General features: G+C 34.6%; 1 protein-coding gene across 2 annotated transcripts in view; it reads right to left on the bottom strand.

Annotated features, from left to right (window-relative positions):
* The window catches only part of STXBP5L (syntaxin binding protein 5L), a 419474-nt gene that overhangs the window by 140097 nt on the left and 259872 nt on the right, over positions 1 to 19505 (bottom strand). For both annotated transcript variants that reach the window (XM_008708188.2, XM_040621308.1), the window contains exons 11-13: positions 16121 to 16193; positions 7662 to 7809; positions 6710 to 6777 (exon numbers count right to left, since the gene is read on the bottom strand). In XM_008708188.2, the coding sequence (XP_008706410.2) occupies positions 6710 to 6777; positions 7662 to 7809; positions 16121 to 16193 (289 nt within the window). The remainder of the gene's footprint in view (positions 1 to 6709; positions 6778 to 7661; positions 7810 to 16120; positions 16194 to 19505) is intronic.

The following is a 19505-nucleotide window of genomic DNA, read 5'->3' as shown; positions in this document are numbered from 1 at the left end:
GGAAGAAATCAGAGAGGGAGCCAAACCATGAGAGACTCTTGACTCCGGGAAACAAACCGAGGGTTGAGGAAAGGGAGATGGGGTAACTGGGTGATGGGCATTAAAGAGGGCATATGATGTGATGAGCACTGGGTGTCGTATGCAGATGATGAAATCATGAACACTACATCAAAAACTGGAGATGTACTATATGTTGACTAATTGAATTTAAACAAAAAAAGTGGGGTGTTGGAATCTCCTATTTCTGTGTTATTGNCTCTTTCCCTTTTAAGTCTGTCAATATTTGCTTTATATATTTGAGTGCTCTGGTGCTAGGTACATATATATTTACAATTTTTATTTCTTTCTGATGAATTGGTCATTTTTTCATTATATGATGTATTTCTTTGTCTCTTATGACAATTTTTTATTATAGTATATTTTATTACAGTATATTTTTTCCTACATAAGTATGGTNNNATTCCTGCTCTCTTTTGGATAGCATTTGCACAGAATATATTTGTCCATCCTCCCGTCCAGTCTATGTATGTCCTTATACCTGAAGTGAATTTCTATAGACAGCGTATAGTTGGATCCTTTTTGTTTTTTAATACATGCAACCACTTGATTTGGGAATTAATCCATTTACATTTAAGGAAATTACTGATAAGGAAGGACTTACTATTGCCATTTTAAAATTATTTTCTTTCTACCTTGTATTTATTTTGTCCCACATTTTCTCTCTACCTTCCTTTGTGTTTCATTGACTTTTTATAGTGACATGTTTTGATTCTGTTCTCATTTTCTTTTGTGCATATTCTGTAGGCATTTTCTTTGTGATTACCATGTGTATTATATGAGATTTTATAGTTATACCAGTCTATTTTAAAGTGATGCCCAGTTAACTTCATTTGCATTAAAAAACTACTTCTTTACAACTTTCCCTTCACTTTGTTACCAATGTCACAAATTACATCTTTTTATATTTTATAAATGTTAATATAGTTTTATATAATTTATCATTTTATTTTTTTCATCATAAGTGTACTCTTTAATCCCCATATCCAATATCACCCATCCCCCCATCCCTCTGGTAATGATCAGTTTGTTCTCTGTAGTTAAAAGTCTGTTTCTTGGCTTGTTTTTTTCTTCTTTGCTAGTGTTTTTTTTTTCCTTTCTTAAATTCCACATATGAATGAACTCATGGTATTTGTCCTTCTCTGACTTATTTCACTTATACTCTTTAACTCTATCCATGTTGTTGCAAATGGCAAGATATCTATCATTTATGGCTGAGTAATATTCCCTTGTGTATATCTATATCTATATCTATATCTATATCTATATCTATATACTACATTTTCTCCATTCATTCATCTATCAATGGACTCCTGGGCTGTTTCCATAGTTTGGCTATTGTAAATAATGCTGCAGAAAATATATGGGTGCATATATCCCTTCAATTAATGTTTTTGTTTTGGGGGGTAAATACCCAGTAGTGCAATTACTAGATCATAGGGTAGTTCTATTTTTAATATTTTTGAGGAACCTCTATACTGTTTCCCAGAATGGCTTCACCAGTTAGCATTCCCACCAACAGTGCCTGAGGGTTCCTTTCTCTCCACATTCTCGGCAGTACTTTTTCTTTCTTGTGTTGTTGATTTTGACCATTCTGATAAGTGTGAGGTGATGTCTCTTTATAGTTTTGATTTGTATTTCTCTGATGATGGGTGATGTACACCATCTGCATGTCTTCTTTGAAGAAATGTCCATTCATGTCTTCAGCCCATTTTTTAATTGGATTGTTTTGGGGGTATTGAGTTGTATAAGTTCTTTATATATTTTGGATACCAGCCCTTTATCAGATATATCACTCGCAAATATCTTCTCCCATTTTATAAGTTGCTTTTTTGTTTCATTGATTGTTTCCTTCTCTGTGCAGAAGCTTTTTATGTTGATATAATCCCAATAGTTTATTTTTTGTTTCCCATGTCTCAGGAGACATATCTAGAAAAATTTGCTATGGCTGATATCAGAGAGATTACTGCCAATGCTCTCTTCAAGGATTTTTATGGTTTCAGGGCTCACATGTAGGTATTTAATCTATTTTGAGTTTATCTTTGTGAATGATGAAAAAAACGTCCAGTTTCATTCTTTTGCATGAGGATGTCAAGTTTTCCCAATACCAGTTGTTGAAGAGACTGTCCTTTTCCCATTATATATTCATTCCTTCTTTGTTGAAGATTAATTGACCAAATAACTGTGGGTTTATTTCTGGTTTTGTTGTTGTTCTAGTCCATTGATCTATGTGTCTGTTTTTATGCCAGTACCATACTGTTTTACTGACTGTCACTTTGTAATGTGACTTGAAATCTGGAATTGTGATACTTCCAGTTTGTTTTTCTTTTTCAAGACTGCTTTGGATACTCAAAGTCTTTTGTGGTTCCACACAAATTTTAGGATTGTTTGTTCTAATTCTGTGGAAAATGATGTTGGTATTTTGATAGGGATTGCATTAAATTGCTTTGGGTAGTATAGACGTTTTAACAATATTTGCCCTTTCAGTCCATGAGCAGGGAATGTCCTTATATTTCTTCATGTCATCTTGAATTTCTTTCATCACTATTTTAAACTTTTCAGAATATAGGTTTTTCACCTCTTTGGCTAAGATTATTCCTAGTTTTTTTGTTGTTTTTGATGCAATTATATTTGGGATTGTTTTCTTAATTTCATTTTCTGCTGCTTCATCATTAGTGTATAGGAATGCAATAGATTTCTGTACATTGATACTGCATCCTGGGACTTTACTGAATTCCTTTATCAGTTCTAGTAGTTTCTGGGTGGAGTCTTTTGGATTTTCTCTGTAGAGTATCATGGCATCTACTAATAGTGAGTTTTACTTGTTCCTTACCAATTTAGATACCTTTGATTTCTTGATGTTGTCTAATCTCTGTGGCTAGGACTTCCAGCACTGTATCGAATAAAAGTGGTCAGAGTGGACATCCTTGTTTTGTTCCTGGTCTTAGGGGAAAAGCTCTCAGCTTTTCACCATTGAGTATGATGTCAGGAATGGATTTTTCATATAAGGCCTTTATTATGTTGAGGTTTTTTTCCCTCTAGACCTACTTTGCAGAGGGTTTTTATCATGAATGGATACTGAAGTTTGTCAAATGCTTTTTCTGCATCTATTGAAATGATATGGTTTTAATCCTTTCTCCTAATGATGTAGTTTTATATAGTTTTTAAAAAAATGTTTATCTTCTAAATTCTGAACATGAATATAAAGTTATTTCTATACTACCACTATATAAAGTGGTATATATAAAGTATATAAACTTATTTATATACTACCACCATATATACCATTATATACTGTGTTACAGAATTTTGTTTTTATCTATATCTTTTCTTATGCTTTATTTTGCTGTCTAGTGTTCATTCATTTTGACTTAAAGGACTCCCTTTAGCAGTTCTAGAAAAGCAGGTGTATTGGTGATAAACATTCTCAGCTTTTATCTTGGAAAGTCTTTACTTCTCCTTCATTTTTGAAGTAGTTTTTGAGATACAGTATTCAAGCCTGGCTTTTTTTCCTTCTTGCACTTTGAATATTTCAACCCACTCCCTTCCATCCCAAAATGTTTCTGCTGAGAAATCCACCAATAATCTTATGGGAGTTTCCATATACATGATGAGTAGCTTTTCTGTTGCTGCTTTCAAGATTATTTCTTTGTGTTTGGCCATTTGATTATGATATGTCTCAATAGGGGCCTATTTGGTTTCACCTTCATTGGAGTATTTGGAGGTTCTTGAATCTATATGTTCATCTACTTACTCAGATTTGGGAAGTTTTCCACCCTATTTTCTCTCTCTTCTCTTTCTGGGACTTCCATAATGCTTATGTGGGTCTGCTTAATGGTATTCTATAAGTCTTTAGGCATTCTTTTTGTTCTTCTGACTTCATAATTTTCATATTACCTATCAAACTTGCTGATTCTTTCTACTGATTAAGTCTTCTGTTGATCCCTCCTTCTAATAAAATTTTTCAATTCAGTATTTTCCTCCAAAATATCTTTCTGGTTCTTTTTTGTAATTGCTCTTTATTAATATTCTCATTTCATTCATTCATCATTTTCCTGATTTTATTTAGTTGTCTGTGTACTCATAGTGTACTGAGCTTCTTTAAGACAATTATTCTGAACTGTCAGGTAATTCACAGATATCTATTTCTTTAGGGTCAGTTTTTGGAGGTGTTTTTTGTTCCTTGATTGGGCCATATTTCACTATTTGTGTTTCTTGTTCTATCTTGTTTTGAATTTAGCATTACAGCCACCTCTTATGAACTGGCTTTGTATAGGGGAAGACCTTCACCAATCAGTCCGGATACAGATCCTGGGGGCTTCTCAAGCCTCTAATGAGTCTTCTTTGGGCTTGTGTGTATAATTTCCTAATTGGAGAGGTTTCTGGTTTCTTTATCAGTGGCTTGTAGTCTCTTGCAGTGCTGCCGGCAGACAGTAGAGGGGGCAAGTTTTTTGGTGTTTCAACCAGCCACTGAGCTCTTTTGCTCTTTGCCCGCAGGTTTCCATGTTTCTTCAGTACTTTAGATTGTCTCACCTGAGTCAGTCTCTTGCGGATCCTCCTGAAAAGGAGGAACACTGAATGTACATTCTGCTTCTCCATTTCCCTCTCATGAAAGAAGATGCAAGTTGGGCTTTCCACCTGAATATGAGCTGTGACAATTTGGGGGAGAGATGACAGTTTAAGTGAAATGAAATGGCTGTGGCTATTCTGGGCTTTCAGCTTGCCTGGGATACTATGATTCCCTGTTTTCTGGGGTTTTCATGAAGGTTTTTTTAGAACATATCCTGTTGTTACATCTGGGCTACCTATTCTGACATCTTGCTGATGTCACTCTCCATTGATTATTTTATGGAGTAATGCCCATTGTTTTTCTCCTAATCTGACTATACTGTTATATTTTTTTTAATGTTTTTTATTACATTATATTAGTCATCATAGTATATTGAAATAGCATATAGTTGGGTCATGTTTTTAATCCACTCTACCAATTTGTGAATTTGAAGTGGTGTATTTAGACCATTTATATTTAATGGAATCATTGATAGGGCTTCTATTTTTTCCCCACTCTTTTCCCCTGCCTTTCTATGGGTTACTTCAATTATTTAATACGTCCATTTGATGTTTCAAGGTTTTTAGTGTACCTTTTGTATATTTTTTAATGGTTGATTTAGGTATGACATTATATATTTATAACTTGTCACAGTCTTCTGGTGTCATCATACTACTATTTTGAGTTAAATATAAAAATCTTGCTCCCTTTACCTCACTTTATCTGCTCTCATTTGTAATTGCCTTAAATATTTCCTCTAGGATATTTTTATTAGATATAGGATTCTGGATTGCCAGTTGTTTTATTTCAGCACTTGAAACATATCAGATTTTCTTCTGGTTTCCATGGTTTCTAATGAGACCTCCATTGTCATCCAATTGGTTTTGCACTATCAGTAAGGTGTCATTTGTTTCATTGTTTTCATGATTTTTTACTTGGTGTTTAGTGTTCAGAAGTTTGACTATGATGTGTCTTGTAGATTACTTGTTCATTCAGCTTCTGGACTCTACAGGATAATGTGTATTGCCAAATTTAGGAAGTATTCAGCTATTGTTCCTTATGTAATTTTTCAGCCTTGTTATCTTTCTTCTTTCTTTCCTCACTGGACTTGCAGTGACCCAAGAAGAAGATAATATATGGCTCCTCATTACTGCTGGGTAGTGGTTGGAATTATGGTTCCCCACCTGATCTCCTCTAACAAACACTATAGGTGATGGGTTTCATTACCATCCAGCAGGGTTAAAAGTTCCCTACTCAGGGGGCGCCTGGGTGGCACAGCGGTTAAGCGTCTGCCTTCAGCTCAGGGCGTGATCCTGGCATTATGGGATCGAGCCCCACATCAGGCTCCTCCGCTATGAGCCTGCTTCTTCCTCTCCCACTCCCCCTGCTTGTGTTCCCTCTCTCGCTGGCTGTCTCTCTCTGTCAAATAAATAAATAAAATCTTTAAAAAAAAAAAAAAAGTTCCCTACTCAGCTTTTGCTCAATGTCAGAAACTGATGCTCCCCACTTAGCCCCTGCTGGAGTGGTTGTTGTAGGTCATAGATTTTCTGTAGTGGTTAGAAAGATTATTTTCTAACAGTTTTCTGTCTTGATAGGTCCCCTTACCTCATCCTTTGGCTATAGAGTGCTAGCTTTTGTTGGGCTTTTTTATTGTTTTGTCTGTGCCCATTGGCAGTTTCAAGTTGCCAGCTACTTCGGCTCCAAATCTGGGATATATGAAGCAAAAAGAAAACCTAAGAAACTCACCACCATGTCATTTCTTGGGTGTTAGGGGGCCCTAGACAGCTTCACTTTCTCCATCTTTTCCAGTCATCTTATGTTTGTTTGTTTAAAAATAATAGCCAGGGCTTTGGGTAGTACTTGGTAGGAAGAATAGTAAAAAGTATATCTGTTCCATATCTCATAAGAAGAACCCCTTATAATCTTTTAAATATCATCTTTATCTGTTATGCCTCTACTTTCATTCCTAGAGCATGAAGTCAGTTGCTATAGGAAGTAGTGATATTTCTGGTAGTGCCTAGAGCACAATTATAGGAAAGTGTAAAAATTCAATAAAATCTTTTGTTGATGAATTGGTGAAGTCACAAATCACATCCTACTTACCCAGTAATAATAATTTCTGGATATGTTTGTGTTCCAAGGTTCCAAGCTCCTCCACTGATTGGCCACTCCTAAATAGATTATTCAGGAAGAACTTATGAGTTTTATTTTTTAAATTTAAATAACATTTTAAATGAAAACATTTTAAAATAATGGCAAAAGATTCACTTAAAAAGATATAGCTATAAAGTAACAAAGGGTGAAGAGTGCAGCTATGTTTTAATTCTTTCATTGAACAAACAATTCCAAATGCACAATTCCATCTCCTTTAAAAATATAAATTTTAACAAGTATTACCATTTATATAAAAAGTATTTATAATCATGCAAATACAGTGTTGCTACATTTGTCATATAGTCTGTGTACCACCAAACTATCATAGTTGTTTAACACAGAATACTATGTAAATTGTGCCCTTTTGAGTTGTTCATTCCAACAGCCTTGTGCAAATAGAAATCATAAAGAGGGAGGCTACTACTATTGTAAGTATTTGAATCCTGTAGTTAAATACAACAAAATGGAATTTAGAAAGTTATTTAACAAATGACTGTTAACCACTTGTCTTGTTAACCACTGAATAATGATTAACTGAAAAGAGTTGACTCTTGAATTTTGTAAAACAGAATCATTCATCTAAAACAAAAACTACATTTTATGATTCAAATATATGCTAGTTTAAATGTATACTTAGTATATAAATATATATGATAGATAAGTGTATCTCAGTATATAAGCATATACTAAGTATATAAGAAATTTATACTCTTGTAGGCTTAAAGCTATGTAGCATTTAGGAAATTTAAATTTCACAGTCATGTCTTTTATAGACAACAGCTTACGACCTCAAAAGAATTTAGTTCAAGTCTTCTTCTATGGAAGGTCAGAAAAGAACAGGAAATAGTATGATCATATAATATGAATATAAAGAAAACTTATTTTTAATTGTTAGGTTTACCTTATTACTGTATCCTTGTTTTTTATGCTTGACTCCTATAGAGTAGAGTACTAGAATCAGATCTGGTGGGCAATCAGCAAAGTATGCTGTGCATGTAACTGGTGATTCATGAATGTCCATGGGATATGGATTTTCAAAGATTGGAAAACTAACAGATGAAGACAATATATTAGTGTTATTTTGCAAAGATAAAAAATGAAATCACTTTTATAAAATAAAACCTAAAATCTTCTAAATATTATACATTTCACTTAAGTATCATAAAACAAGGATCACATGAACAAGAATGCTCTTTTAAGATTATCTGTAAAATGTAATATGAATACTGGTAGAATTTTACTTGAATAAATTCACTGTCTTTTCTGTAATTCCACAGTGACACCACTTTGCTAATATGGATAGAATGAATTATGTTAAACTGAAAATGTATTACCAAGTTGACTTATTAATCAATATGTAAAACATCAATTAGGTGTTTATGTACAGTTTCATGTAAATATATAATATAAATGTTCAAATATCTTAGTAACTTTGACATGTGTTTCCTAGTGAGGTAATACACAAGTGTTTCTGGTTTTTTGCAGGAATAATTGAAAGATGAGTTTGCTGTGTAGGTGTGTGTATGATTATATATGTTGAAGATCATTTCCAAAGTAAACTTAGAGAACATAGTGGTAATACAGACTTATGGATATAATAAATTTCATATCCTCAAGCCTACCATAATTTTAAAAGTGGGTATCAGTATAGAACCACATTAAGAATTCTTATACCCATAATATACTGTGCACTTCTTATGTACCAGATGTAACAGGCATTGAGTATTAGTCTATGCTGCATATGTTCTAGGTCTGTATGTTCATGTTAGGAGGTCACAGGGGCTAGTAAAAATAATTTTCCCCCATATTATTAGGAACTTAAAAACTTAGTCTAACTGGAGAGTATGATGTGTGTGTATATTGGCAAGGATTCTCTTCCATCCGATCTGAAATGCTGCAGATTTCTATCCCAGATAATAATAGTGGTATGTGCAAAATCAGGTGGAAAGGAGCAAGTTGTATTTAATAAATGACATATCTGATAAAAGGTTAGTATCCAAAATAAATTATATGACTCAACACCTCAAAAGTGAATAATCTGATTTTAAAAATGGGCTAAAGACATTAATAGACATTTTTCCAAAGAAGATATTCAGATGGACAACAGGCACATGGAAAGATGCTCAACATCAACAAATCAAAACTACAATGACCTATCACTTGTCAGAATGGCTAAAATCAACAACATAAGAAACAACAGGTATTGGTGAGGATGCAGAGAAAGGGGAATGAGCCTTTTTCAGTGTTGGTGGGAATGCAAACTCAGGGCTCAATTCCACAACCATGAGATCATGATTTGAGTTGAAATCAAGAGTCAGATACTTAACCAACTGAGCTACCCAGGTGCCCCATCTCTGACATTTTTAAATGACACAGAAAGTAGAACTCAGGCTGTAAGTCATTCAACAAAAATTTACTGAGAACCTACTCCATGTGCAGACAAAGCTCCTCTTTCATGATGCTTACAGTCTAGTAGAGAATCTTTAAAACAAACAATAATAAATGGAAAATTTTATCTGTGTCAGAGCTATGAAGGAGAGGAGCAAGGGAACTATGCAAGTCTGTAATAGGATATTTGATAAAATTATATAAAAGTAATGAAAAAAATTGGAAATGATATCTGAGTTTCTTATAGATGTCATTAAGAAAAAAGAAGGGAAAATTAATACAGAGGAGAAAGAATGTACAAAACTTCTGCATGTATAAGGGCTAAGAGAAGATCAGTGGGTCTAGAGTATAGAAAATCAGAGTCAGGAGGAAGATAACAGAGTAGGAGGATCCTGAGCTCACTTTGTCCCATGGACACACCAAGATAACAACTATATCTGTGCAACTAACTCTGAAAATGATGTAAAGACTGGCAGAACAGACTTTCCATAGTCAATTGTAGAGAAGAGGCCACACTGAAAAAGGTAAGAGGGGCAGAGATGTGGTTGGGACCCAAACCCCTGGTAAGACTAAACACAAATGAGAGGAATACCAAGCATGGGGAAGCAAGAAGATTAGACCCCACACCAGGCATCCCAGGCACTGGAGACCTGCACTGGGAAGACGAGTCTCCATTTACACAGGGCTTTAAAAACCAAAGGGGTTTAACTCTAAGAAAGCCAGAGGAAGATAGATAGGAAACTGAGTCTCTGTGCTTAAAGATCCATCATAACAAAACAAAACAAAACAAAAACACCAATTGAGACACAGCACAGAAGCAGTAGTTTGAAAATTAATCTCAAAACGTGCAACGGAGGGACAGTGGTCTTCAGGAGACTTCTCCAAGAACAAGTGTTGGTGGGTGCCATTTTTCCTTCCATCCCCCAGCCTAGATAGCTGGACAGTTGCAACACTCCCCACCTATCTTGCTAGCACTATGTGCCCTATGCCATCCAACCCACCTGCCTCTGCAGGCATCCCTGCAAAGCAGCTCCTGCCCCTCTACAACCTGCAGTCATCTCTGGTAGGGACGAGTGCCACACCAAAATGACTCCTGCTCTTGGGAGAGGCAGAGATAACCCCACACAGCAGCATACCTACAATTCGAGCAATCAAGCCTTTTAGCGACTATGCAGAGAGAGAGCCCTGCTGGTCAGTGTACCCACAGTTAAGCTAGAGATTGCAAATACCTAGTCTAGTTCCTGGCCCCACCCATCAATAAAAGCCTCTGTGTGCCAAACAGGAAAAAAGCCCTGCCATGGGGTGTGCCTCTGCAGAGGCTAATTGCAGACAGCTAGGCTGACTGTTGACCCCACCCACCTACAAACCCACAGAGACCTTAGGCCCCTCAACAGCACAGGGAACAAACCCTATCCAGTGCACCCAAAGAAGGCAAAGTGGATCATTGCAGCTGACTGACTGGGCTGAGGACAGATACTGCTCAGTCACAAACTAGAGTGCACAGAACCCCTGGAGATTACACCCCGGGAACATCTAGCTCTGGTGACAAGGGGAAATATCACTAAAGGGCACCACTTCTTCTTCTACATAAGGCCACTATTTTCAAGGCCTGGTGACATAGCTGACCTCCATAATACAGTAAAACAAACATAGAGTTAGACAAAATGAGACGGATAGGTCCCAAAATGAAAGAAAAAAAATCACAGCAAAAGATCTAAGCAAAGCTGAGATAAACAGTATGCTGATGAAAATGCAAAGTAATGGTTATAAAGATATTCAATGGACTTCAAGAGATGTGAGAACTTCAACAAAGAGAAAATATAAAACAACCAGGCAGAAATGGAAAATATTTGAAATAAAAACACACTAGAGGGAATAAACAGAAGATTAGGGCAGAAGACTGGATCAGTAATCTGGAAGACAGGATACTGGAAAGCAAGCAACCAACCAAGAATAATAAAAAATGAGAATAGGTTAAGGGAACTCAGCAACATCCTCAAGAGTATTAACATTCACATTATAGCTATCCCAAAAAGAGGAGAGAGAAAAAGAGGCATAAAACTTATTTGAAGACATAATAGCTGAAAACTTCCCTAATCTGGGGAGGGAAACAGACATCCGGATAAAGGAATCACAGAGAGCCCCTAACAAGGTTAACCCAAGAAGGTCCACATCAAGACATATAATAATTAAAATGGCAAAAAGTAATGGAATTTTAAAAGCAACAAGAGGGGGGGAAAGTTACATAAAGGGAAATTCCATAAGGCTATCAGCTGATTTTTTCAGCAGAAACTTCCTAGGCCAGAAGAGAGTGGCATGATATATTCAAAGTGCTGAAAGGAAAAAATGTGCAACCAAAAATAACCCAGCAAAGTTACCATTCAGAATAAGAGAGAGAAAAAGTTTTCCAAACAAAAGTTAAAAGAGGTCATCACCACTAAACCAGCTTTATAATAAATGTTAAAGGGAATTCTTTGAGTGGAAAGAAAAAGCCATAACTAGAAGAAAATTATGGAAGGAAGAAAGTTCTTGGGTAGAAGCAAACATGTAATGAAGGTAGATTAATCACTTATAAAGCCAGTATAGAGGTTAAAACACAAAAATAGAAAATTATATCTACTAAACCAGTCAAGGTATATACAAAATAAAAATATGTAAATTATGACATCATATACATAAAACATGGAGACAGATTAGAAATTTAATGCCTTTAGAATGCAAACTTAATTGACCATCAAGTTAATATGGACTGCCATACCCATAAGAAATTATATATGAACCTAACGGTAACTACAAATCAAAAACCTACAGTAGGTACAAAATAAATAGAAAGTTATCCAAGTGTAACATTAAAAAAAGCCATCAAATCACAAAAGAAGGGAGCAAGAGAAGAAGAAAAGGACAGAGAAAAACTACGAAAACAACTAGGAAATAATTCACTTTAAAGGGACTAAATGCTCCCATCAAAAGACTTGTATGACTAAATGGTTAAAAAACAAGGCCCATCTATATGCTGCCTATAAGAGGCTTACTTCAGACCTAAAGACACATACAGACTGACAGTGAAGGGCTGAAAAACAAACCATGCAAATGAAAGTAAAAACAAAACAAAACAAAACCAGGGGTAGCAATACTGATAAACTTTTAGCCAGACTGATCAAGGAAAAAGAGGGAAGACTCAGAGAAAATCAGAAAGGAAGAAAAAATAACAACCAACTCCACAGAAACACAAAGGATTATAAGAGAATATTATGAAAAATTATATGCCAACAAATTGGACAACCTAGAAAAAAATGGATAAATTTCTAGAAACATAATCCTCTACAACTGATTTAGGAAGACAGAAAATTTGAACAGAACTGTTACTAGTAATGGAATTGATTCAGTAATCAAAAACTCCCAACAAACAAAACTCCACACCAGACAGTTTCAAAGGCAAATTCTACCAAACATTTAAAGAGGAGTTAAAACTTTTCTTAAATGATTCTAAAAAATAGAAGAGGAATGAAAATTCCAGATTCATTCTATGAGGCCAGCATTACTGTGATACCAAAAGTAGACAAAGATACCACAAAAAAAATTTATGGGCAAATATCTCTGATGAACACAGATGCAAGAATCCTCAAACAAAATATTGGCAAACTACATTCACAATACATTAAAAGCATGACTCACCATGATCAAGTGAAATTTATGCCAGGGATGCAAGGATGGTTGGTATTCGCAAATCAATCAATAAGATAAATCATGTTGACAAGAAAAAGGATAAAAACCATATGAACATCTCAATACATGCAGAAAAACATTTGACAAAATGCAACGTCCATTCCTCATAAAAACTCAACAAAGTGAGTTCAGAGGGAACATACCTCAACATAATAAAGGTCATATATAAAAAACCCACAGCTAACAACATACTTAGTGGTGAAAATCTGAGCACTTTTACCCTAAGATCAGGAAGAAGAGAAGGGTGTCCACTCTTGCCAGTTTTATTCAACATAGTACTGGAAATTCTAGCAGCAGCATTCAGACAAGAAAAAGAAAACACATCCAAACTGGTAAGGGAGAAGTAAAACTGTCATTATTTGCAGATGCCATGAGACTATATATAGAAAAACCTGAAGAATCCATCAAAAAAACTGCTAGAATGGATGAATGAATTCAGTAAAGTTGAGGGATAAATAATTAATATATAAAAATCTGTTGCATTTCTATACACTAATAATGAAGAAGCAGAAAGAGAAATTTAAAAACAATCCCACTTACAATTGCACCAAAAAGAATAAAATACCTAGGAATAAACTGAACCAAGGTGATGAAAGACTTGTACTCTGAAAACTATAAAACATGATGAAAGAAAGATGACAGAAATGGAAAGATATTCCATGCTCATAGACTGAAAGAATATCATTAAAATGTTCATACTACCCAAAGCAACCTTCACATTTAACTCAATCTCTATCAAAATACCAACAGCATTTTTCACAAAACTAGAAAGAATCCTAAAATTTGTATGGAACCACAAAAGACCCCAACTAGCCAAAGCAATCCTTTTTAAAGATTTTTTAATTTATATTGGAGGGAGAGAGACTGGTGTGGAGGGGCAGAGGGAGAGGGAGAAGGAGAATCTCAAGCTGACTCCCCGCTGACCATGGAGCCCCATGCGGGGCTCAATCCCCCAACCCTGAGATCACAACCTGAGCTGAAACCAAGAGTCGAACACTTAACTGACTGCACCACCCAGGTGCCCTCCCCCCCAAGCAATCTTGAGAAAGAAGAACAAAGCTGAAGGTATCTCATCAATTCCAGATTTCAAGATAAAGCTGTAGTAATCAAAACAATATGGTACTGGCAAAAACAAAACAAAACACCAAAAAAACCCCAGACATATAACATAGTACAACAGAACAGAATAGAATGCCCAGAAACAAACCCATGCTTATGGGGTCAATTATTCTACAACAAAGGAGGCAAGAATATGCAATGGGAAAAAGACAGTCTCTTAAAAAATGGTGCTATGAAAACTGGACAGCTACATGTAAACAAGTGAAATTAGACCACTTTCTTACACAAACAGACAAATGAATTCTAATTAAAGACCCAAATGCAAAACCTGGAACCATAAAACCTCTGGAAGAAAACATAGGCAGTAATTTCTTTGACATCTGCTGTAGAAACAGTTTTCTAGATATATCTCCTCCAGTGAGGGAAACAAAAGCAAAAATAAACTATTGGGACTACACCAAAATAAAAAGCTTTTGTGACAGTGAAAGAAAACAATCAACAAAACAACAAGGCAACTTACTGAATAGGAGAAGATATTTGCAAATGATACATCTGATAAAAGGTTAATATCCAAAATATATAAATAACTTATACAAATTAACACCAAAAAAAAGAAAAACAGACAAACCAACAAATAATCTGACTAAAAATGGGCAGAGGACTTGAATAGAACTTTTTCCAAAGAAGACCTACAAATAGCCAATAGACACATGATTAGATGCCCAACATCACAAATCATTAGGGAAATGCAAATCAAAACTACAATGAGATGTCACCTTAAACTTGTCAGAATGACTAGAATAAAAAAGAAAAGAAATAAGTGTTAGCAAGGATGTGGAGGAAAAGAGACCCTAGTGCACTGCCGGTGGGAATGTAAACTGGTGCAGCGACCATGGAAAAGTTTTTTCAAAGAATTAGAAATAGAAATACCATATGATCCAGTAGTCCTACTACTGGGTATTTATTAAAGAAAACAAAACACTAATTAAAAAAGATATATGCACCCTATGGTTATTGCAGCAGTATTTCCAATAGCCAAGATATAGAAGCAACCTGTATCTATCTATTGATCTATCTACTGAATATTATTCAGCCAGAAAAACTAATGATATATTGCCATTTGTGACAACACGGATGGGACTGGTGGGTGTTATCCTAAAAATAAGTCAGACAGACAAAAATACCATATAATTTCACTTATATGTGGAATCTTAACAAACAAAACAAGCAAAGAAACAAAAATACTAGATTCATAAATATAGAGAACAAGCTGGTGATTGCCAAAGAGGAAACAATGGGCTGGTGGGGTCAAATAAAGGGGATTAAGAGCTACAAACTTTCAGTTATGAAATACATAAGTCATGGAGATGAAAAGTACAGCATAGGGAACATAGTGAACAATACTATAATAATACTGTAATGCAACAGATGCTGATTATACATATCGTGGTGAGCACTGAGTAATGTATAGAACTGCTGAACCAATATGTTGTACACCTGAAACTAATATAACATTGTCTGCTAAATATACTTCAATTAAAAAAAGAATAAAGTGAGGGAAAATCACTTTCATGCCTATCATCATTTACAGTGAAAGTGTGTAGCAAGAAGACAGTGTTCATCAATTTCATCTGCTTTTATTGTCCATGTAATGGAGTTGAGAGAGCCACTCTAACAGCAATATTTTATATTTGTTACCATTGCCTACAACATAACAAGAAAGAAAAGAAAGTGAAAGAAGGCCTCCATCTTCTCTACCCTCCAGATCCTGCTCTTCTGTATTGTTGCTGCAATAGTCCAATAATACTTTTATCATGTGCCATTTTCCTTTAGTCAATATCTAGCAGATGGCCATATAGTACACTGTACAAATTTTCATAACAATTGTGTTTGCTTAGGTTAACAGCAGACACGTGATCCATTTTATGTGTCCTGAGCCTCCAAATGCATCTTTCCAAACATCAGGTGTTGCCTTTAAAATGTGTTACAATTTTGTGTGTTTCCTAAACTCTCCTGGCTTAGTTTTCATTATTGAGCCAACTACATTTCTACAATTCTAGCATAACAATATTCCACATAAAGCATATTTACCTTCTAATATATACTGTCAGTTATCTATAACGTCTTCCCATATTTTAATTGTAATGAATAGAGTATAAAGATAGTGTTAATCTATAAATAACTTACTTGCTTTGTGTCAGATCAACTACAATGAGATCTTTCTCCAAAAGTACTACAACAGCATAAGGTTCTTGAAATTCTATAAGTAAAAAATAAAAAGTGGAAGTTTTCATATTTCATATTGTATAAAATCACAAACTTTCATTTCCTTTATCTCCTTATAAATGTTATTTAAATGATTTCAGAAGACCAAAATATGAGCCAAAGTAAGAAGTAACAAAGAGCACTTTTAAAAAATATTGTTGTGTTTCTCAGACTTAATGTTTAAGGTCATTATAGGGAATATGAAAACGAAAAGTTGAACAGGCATAGAGTTAAATATTTCTCAATAATCATGAGGTGGTGATAAATTATTTGAAGAGAGTCTGTCATCTCTGTCTCACAAACATTTATCTTATTCTTCCATAACCTTCCATTTTAGATCTGATTTCATGCTTACAAGATGTTCTAAGGAAACAGCTCTGCCTTCCTTAGCTGTGATACATTTTTACCTCCTTCTGAGAGCAACACTCCTTATACTAAAAAATTTAATTTTAATTCAATGTGATTTAACATGTACTTAAAGATATGTCCCTAAGAGTATATACCTCAAAAAGGCAGGGAATCTGAAGATAGTCTAGGATTTTCAAATTCCTAAACTTTAACCCCCTCCTCCTCCTTTTAATATGTTACAGCGACTACTCTCAGAACAAAGGGTATTTGGAGAATAAAATTGACAAGGTCCTTATTCTCATGGAGTTTACATTCTAGGGGTGTATACAAACCATGAAGAAGTAAATAAATAAGTTCAGAGAATAATGTGAGCTATGAAAAGAAATATCAAAAGTAATGGTATAAGAAATGATTTGTGGATGGTGGGAGAGCACTGATGTACTTATTGTGGTCAGGGAAGACATTGCTTTCCACCTATAATAGGGACTAATAAAGGAAAGGCACAGTTAAAGTGTTCTCAATTTAAGGAAAAAAGTATTTATGAAAACATCTTACATACATGATATTTGATTCTCAGTAGCTAGAATAGGTATTACTATTTTTCATTTCATCGAGAAAACTGAAGTCGAAAGAGGTTATGAGATTGGCACAAATTTACAAAGCTAGTTAACTGAAAAAGCTGGAACTTTAACCCAGGCCTTCTGATTCTAAATTCTCATGTGTTTTCATTATTCCAGCAGTTTTTTACTAGCTACTTTAAGTATTTAATCCTAAACTCAACACTCACTTGGAGGGATTTTATTCAGAGTATTCAAATCTTAGGTGGGAAACTGGAAAAGATGGCCTTCACAGTCCTTTATAGTCTTGAGAAACTGTAGAACCTATTCATATTTATAAGTCACATGCTACAAGAGAAAAACTAGGAACAGAAACCCCAAAACTGAGGAGTGCGTGTCTTGTTTGGGTGCATGTGTATGTGACAGTATGCAGTCTTTATCCCGTTTGCTACTCAATCTGTTCTCAAATTGAGGCTTCCTCCACTTCTCCCTTATCTCTTAGAGCTGTTTTAAGTTTTCAACATTATTTCAGTACTTCTGAATTTAGGGGTTCTTTATTTTATTTATTTATTTTTGGTTTGGTTTTTCAGTTGAAGGAACACTGGAGTTCTATACTATTACTTTTTTCTTTGTCTTCTCTCTAGGGCAATCATTGATTGGGAAGCAACTGCTACAAAAATAAAATAGCTGAGGCATTGACATGAATGAGCAAAATTCATAATCATTTTAGGTAGTTATATCTGTTTTATCACTTTAGGTAGGTACATCTGTTTTAGATTATTATTGTTCCTTTCCAAATAATAAAAACTGGTAGCAAAAGTTTCACCTTTGTATTAGTACTTGGTATACTGCAGTAATCTCTGAATAAAAAGATTTCCTTAGGAGTCAGTATTAGGTTCAATTTTGTATCTATTATTTATTAACAGTTTGATCTTAGGCAAATTCATTAACTTATTAGCTCAATTAAATTAATTCAATTTCTTTACCCATTGATATGGCAAAATAATAACTACTTTAGACTATTATGAAGATTAGATGTATATGAAGATGTTTAATGCAAAGCCTGGCACATAGTACATGCTCAGTAGATGCCAATAGTATCACTTCCTCTAAGGTTTACTTTTGAGCAGGCTCAGTCTTTTAACCTTAGCTCCCAAACAGGTAAAAAGCTCTATCATAATTACTATTTCTCTGAAGAGAAATTCATTATTCATGATGCCTGTAGAAGACCAGATACAGTTAAATGTAAAGGTGAAATTGATGAATTCTGAGTATAGTTGCTTAGTTACTCTGGGCAATACCCCCCGAGATAAGAGGCATTTGTGTTCTTTGAAAAACAAGTTGAATTGAATTGTCAGATGTCACAAATGATTTATCAATATTAAAAACTGTTAATAAAGTTATTTTGTGTAACATATGCATAAGATTTATCACTATGTGGCTGTAAAGAAGAATGAAGTTCCATATCTGCTAGTATGGAATCATACTCAAAATACACTGTTAAGTGAAAAAAAGTGTAATATGGAATAGCACATGGAATATGTTCTCATTTGTACAAAAAAGAGATAATGTATATATAAGTACACGTACGCATAAACATAAACTTTTTGGGAGAATACATAAACTTAGAAATAGTCACTTCTGGAAGGGCAGTAAGTTTTCATTATATACTAATGTGTATGGTAGGGTCTTTTCTGTAACTTTTATGTATTATTGTTTTAGCCAGAAATAGTTAATAAAATACATTTATATTTTACTGAGTAAAGTTAAAGTATTTCTTTTAGCTCCCCACAAAAATTCTATCCTCATTATCAATACTTTGAAAAACAAAGACATATATGTAGCTTGGAAGTGATTAGACATAGTTATATTTATAATTTACTCAATATTATTAGAAATTATCCTAACATCTCTACTGATGTGTAGAAACTTACACACACACACACACACACACACAAATAAATGTGTGGTTGCAGAGATCAAACACTACAAGTCCCTATTACTGGCACATACATTTTTCTCTAAGCTCTTTTATAGGAGGCATTTTCCTAAATTCAGCTTTTAGCTTTCTGTTTGTTCTTTGTTCCTTTATCATTCATTCTCATAACTCCAAAGAACATCTATATTCTGATAATTGATAAATAAATATTAAAGACATTTTCTTTCTTTTTCTGCTATCTAAGCAACTCTACTGACTTATAATCAGACTTATCTTTTTCTCTTTCCAAAAAGTGTTATTATTGCATATGAAACCACTATTCTTTTTTTTAAATTTTATTTATTCATTTGAGAGAGAAAGCATGAGCAGGGGAGGGGGGGCAGGGCCAGAGGGAGGGAGGAGCCCAATGCAGGACTCAATCCCAGGACGGCTGGATCATGACCTGAGCTGAAGGCAGACGTTT

This window comes from Ursus maritimus, unplaced genomic scaffold, assembly GCF_017311325.1.
Source record: "Ursus maritimus isolate PB19 unplaced genomic scaffold, ASM1731132v1 scaffold_4, whole genome shotgun sequence".
Lineage (NCBI taxonomy): Eukaryota > Metazoa > Chordata > Mammalia > Carnivora > Ursidae > Ursus > Ursus maritimus.
The sequence above is the reverse complement of the archived record's forward strand: the minus strand, read 5'-3'. Positions and strand labels throughout refer to the sequence as shown.